We start from the raw sequence: 3740 nt of genomic DNA, 5'->3' as shown, positions 1-3740 counted from the left end.
TGGAACTCGTCAACTTCTTTCTCCTTTCTCTTTAGCAGTTCATTATCTCTCTTCTCTTCCATCTCTGTTAGCTTAGACATTATGAATGATCTGAATTCCTTATCAGACATTTCCATGATTTTCACCGAACTGCTTGTGGATGAAGAAGAGTTACTCTTTTCCCTTGGAGGAGAGGTATTTTCTTGTTTTCCCATATTTCTCGTGATCCAGCGGTGATTTCTTGTCATCTGATGGATGTTGTGTTTCTTTCAAATTCTTGAAGTTCAGCCTTAATGTTCAGGAGCAAGCAGACAGAGGTGTTCTAGAATCTCTTTGCCGTTCTATTGTGATTGCGCTAGCTCGTTTGTTGGAGGCTGAATTATTAGTAGAAAATCTTCATTCCCTTAAAAATCTAGTTCACTGGAGCCATGTGGAACCTTCTCCTGAAGGCCCGGCTTCTTCTCAAATTTTTTTTTTTTTAGAAACATAACTTTTAGTTCCTACGTTATGTTCTGGTATATGGGTATACTATAATTTCCTTAACCATCACCCTATTGTAGGATATTTAGGTTGTTTTCAGTAATTCAAATGAAAGAATATCTTTCTGTTTAAAAATGTGTCTGGGTCTCAGGGACCAGCAGTTAGCGTAATGGCTATGTTGCTGAACTCCCATGTAGTCAACCGCAGTTCAAGTCCCGGACCCAGTGGCTTAAACTCACATCAGGCATGTGTGCGTGTATGCCCAAGATCCCGAGAGGAGAATGGAGGAGAAGGGATTGCTGTGTGGCCATCCCCCTTGGGGGGTGATTTCTCACTTTCTGTCTCTCTGTCTCTCTCTGACTTTCTGGCGAGCACACACTCCCTATAGCAAAAACCTCTTAAAAAAAAGTGTCTGGGTCTCTCATTATTTTCCTCAGTATAGGGTTATATATTTAAATGTATTGAGGTCAAAGGTATAAATGTTGTTGTTGTTGTTGTTGTTTTGGAGTGGTTTTTGCTATAGGACGTGCGCGCTCGCCAGACTGACAGAGAGAGACAGAAAGTGAGAAATCACCCCCCAGGGGGGACGGCCATGCCGCAATCCCCTCTCCTCCATTCTTCTCTCGGGATCTTGGGCACGCATGCACACGTGCCCGGCGTGAGTTTAAGCTACCAGGTCCGGGACTCGAACTGCCGTCGACTATGTGGGAGTCCAGCAACATAGCCATCATGCTAACTGCTGGTCCCAAAGGTATAAATGTTTTTAAACTCTTGTTGAAATTGCCAAAATATTTTAAGAATGGTGTTTATGCCAGTTTCATTTCTACCTAAGTCTCTTAGTCTGTTGAGTATAATGCAGTAAGTAGGAGAATGCCAGACAGAGGCAAGCCTTATTTTTTAAGCTAGTTTAAGAGACTGTAGGATGTCCTTGTTTTAATTAGTATTCTTTGATTACTAGCAAGTTAAACATTTTTACATATTTTTATCAGGTTTGGCTTTAATTTTTGTCTAACTCACACTGTTTGTTTTGTTTTAGGTTTTCTCTTTCAGTTGAAATGTCTATGATTTTGTCTGCCTCAGTCATTCGTGTCAGAGATGGACTGCCACTTTCTGCTTCTACTGATTACGAACAAAGCCCAGGAATGCAGGAGTGCAGAAAGTATTTTAAAATGCTCTCAAGGAAACTTGCTCAACTTCCTGACAGATGTACACTGAAAACTGGACATTATAACATTAAGTAAGACTTCAGTTTGCTTCATTAGAATCAGTTGACTACTGATTGTTATTTTTAAGGACGTTTAAGTGATAGCAATAGAAATTGTTTCTGATTAGTTTAGGAAAACTTCTCGAAGTCAAGAATTATGTTCTGAACTTAAACGAATCCTCATGTTATTAACCTATTTGCAGCATCTGCATTTATATCTGACTTTATCAAATTTTATAGTTTTGTAGATCACAGATAATACTTTTTTTTTTTTTTTGGAGAGGTTTTTGCTATAGGATGCGTGCTCTCGCCAGAAAGACAGAGAGAGACAGAAAGCAAGAAATCACCCCCCCCGCCCAAGGGGGATGGCCATGCCGCAATCCCTTCTCCTCCATTCTCCTCTCGGGATCTTGGGCACACATGTACATGCACCCGGCGTGAGTTTAAGCCACCGGGTCCAGGACTCAAACCGTGGTCGACTACATGGGAGTCCAGCGACATAGCCATTATGCTAACTGTTGGTTTCCACAGATAATACTTTTTAACCAATTGGTCATAGGGGTATTTATTAGTGTCCTTACATCCCAAAGATTAGCGATAGGCAAACTGTATTGGGAAATTAAAAAAGAAGAAAATTTACCTTCTAGCATGAGGGGATAGCACTTACTACAATATAGTATATAAGGAAAGTAAAACTGGGTGATGGGATGGAGAGTGACTATATCTGTGGTAATCAGGGGCGTCTCTGTTTAAGCAGAGACCTAAAAGATGAGAGGAGGCAGTTATATGAAGGATGCTCTGGAGGAAAAGCAAAGCAGAGGTAACCAGAGAGGCCTTTGGATACACATGAAGAGGTAGAAAGAAAATTTGATAAAAAGACAGCATATGGACAGTTGGTACAGTGGCAGAAGGTAAAGTCGAGAGGTTGGAATTGGGCAGGTGATATAGAACCTTCTAGGCCATTATGAGTCTAGAGTTAGTCTCTTGAATCTGATGCAATTAGAAAGCCGTTGGGGAGTTTTAAGCTGGAGAATTCTATGATCTGATCTTGGCTTTGAGTAGATTACCCTGGCCATTCTGGAAAGAATGGGCTATAAGGGAGAAAGAATGAAAGCAGAGATCAAATTGGAGCTCTTCAGGTGGAGGTCATGGTGCAGAGAAGTGGTTGGCTTTGGGCTTTATTTTGGGATTAGCATCAACAAATCCTCCTAATGGATTGAAATGGGATGTGAGGGGGAAAAAAAGAATCACAAGTCACCTGTAGATGTTTGGCCTGAGGAACTGGATGGATAATGAATAAGACTGGAGAGGATAAGCGTGGTCCATTGGTAAATACCAAGAATTCTGTTTGTTGTGAAGTCTGAGAAGTGTAATAGACAGTTAAGGTATGCTGTCAGATAGGCAGCGTGATATATGAGTCTCAAGTTCAGTAGAGAGGACAAGTACGGAGGTTTACATTTGGGAGTCTGGTTACAGATTGTAATTAAACCCATAGGTTTGAATGAGACCACCTTGGAAAGTTTAGCATGAAAGCATGAAACAACTAAAGAACAATTAACTTCTGAGTGCCAGGATACTGATTTTGCATGTAGAAGTGAATCAGTTAAGAACAAGGTCCACATGGGCTATATTAAGCAGAGGGTGTTATTATTGAGGTGAGGCATGTTCTAAAGAATTGATATAATTTGACTAAGGCAGGATGGAGGGCACATGTCACTACTTTAGAAAAAAACAACAATGAAAGCAATAATTACGAACAGTATGAAAATTAAGTTGTGTCATTTGAGATCTTAAAACTTTGCAGTTGACTTTGGAAATTTAAAATCATAGTTGTACATTTTTTAAATCTCTTTAAACATAAAGTCATTGATCTCATGAAAAGATAGATATATTCCCCTTGGGAGGTCTGTCATACCCTTTGTAGATTTTAGTGTAAGAAATAAAATTCCTTGGTTCTTTCACTCTGAATTCATTTAAAGTCTGATCATGGCTGTGAGCCTCCTAGGTTCTCTCCTTTTCTGAGTGAGGGTTCATGTTCTTTCTGTTTGTCCCCAGACTGCTCCTCCAGGCAGGAATG

At 40.2% G+C, this 3740-nt stretch overlaps 1 protein-coding gene across 3 annotated transcripts in view; it reads left to right on the top strand.

The window, feature by feature from the left end:
* SEC22A (SEC22 homolog A, vesicle trafficking protein) overlaps positions 1-3740 on the top strand; it is a 72003-nt gene that overhangs the window by 10138 nt on the left and 58125 nt on the right. For all 3 annotated transcript variants that reach the window (XM_006154578.3, XM_006154577.3, XM_027774218.1), the window contains one exon: positions 1496-1696. In XM_006154578.3, coding sequence (XP_006154640.1) covers positions 1515-1696 — 182 coding nt within the window. In that variant the 5' untranslated portion in view covers positions 1496-1514. The remainder of the gene's footprint in view (positions 1-1495; positions 1697-3740) is intronic.

The sequence above is a fragment of the Tupaia chinensis genome, unplaced genomic scaffold, assembly GCF_000334495.1.
Source record: "Tupaia chinensis unplaced genomic scaffold, TupChi_1.0 Scaffold000415_1, whole genome shotgun sequence".
Taxonomy (NCBI): domain Eukaryota; kingdom Metazoa; phylum Chordata; class Mammalia; order Scandentia; family Tupaiidae; genus Tupaia; species Tupaia belangeri.
The sequence above is the reverse complement of the archived record's forward strand: the minus strand, read 5'-3'. Positions and strand labels throughout refer to the sequence as shown.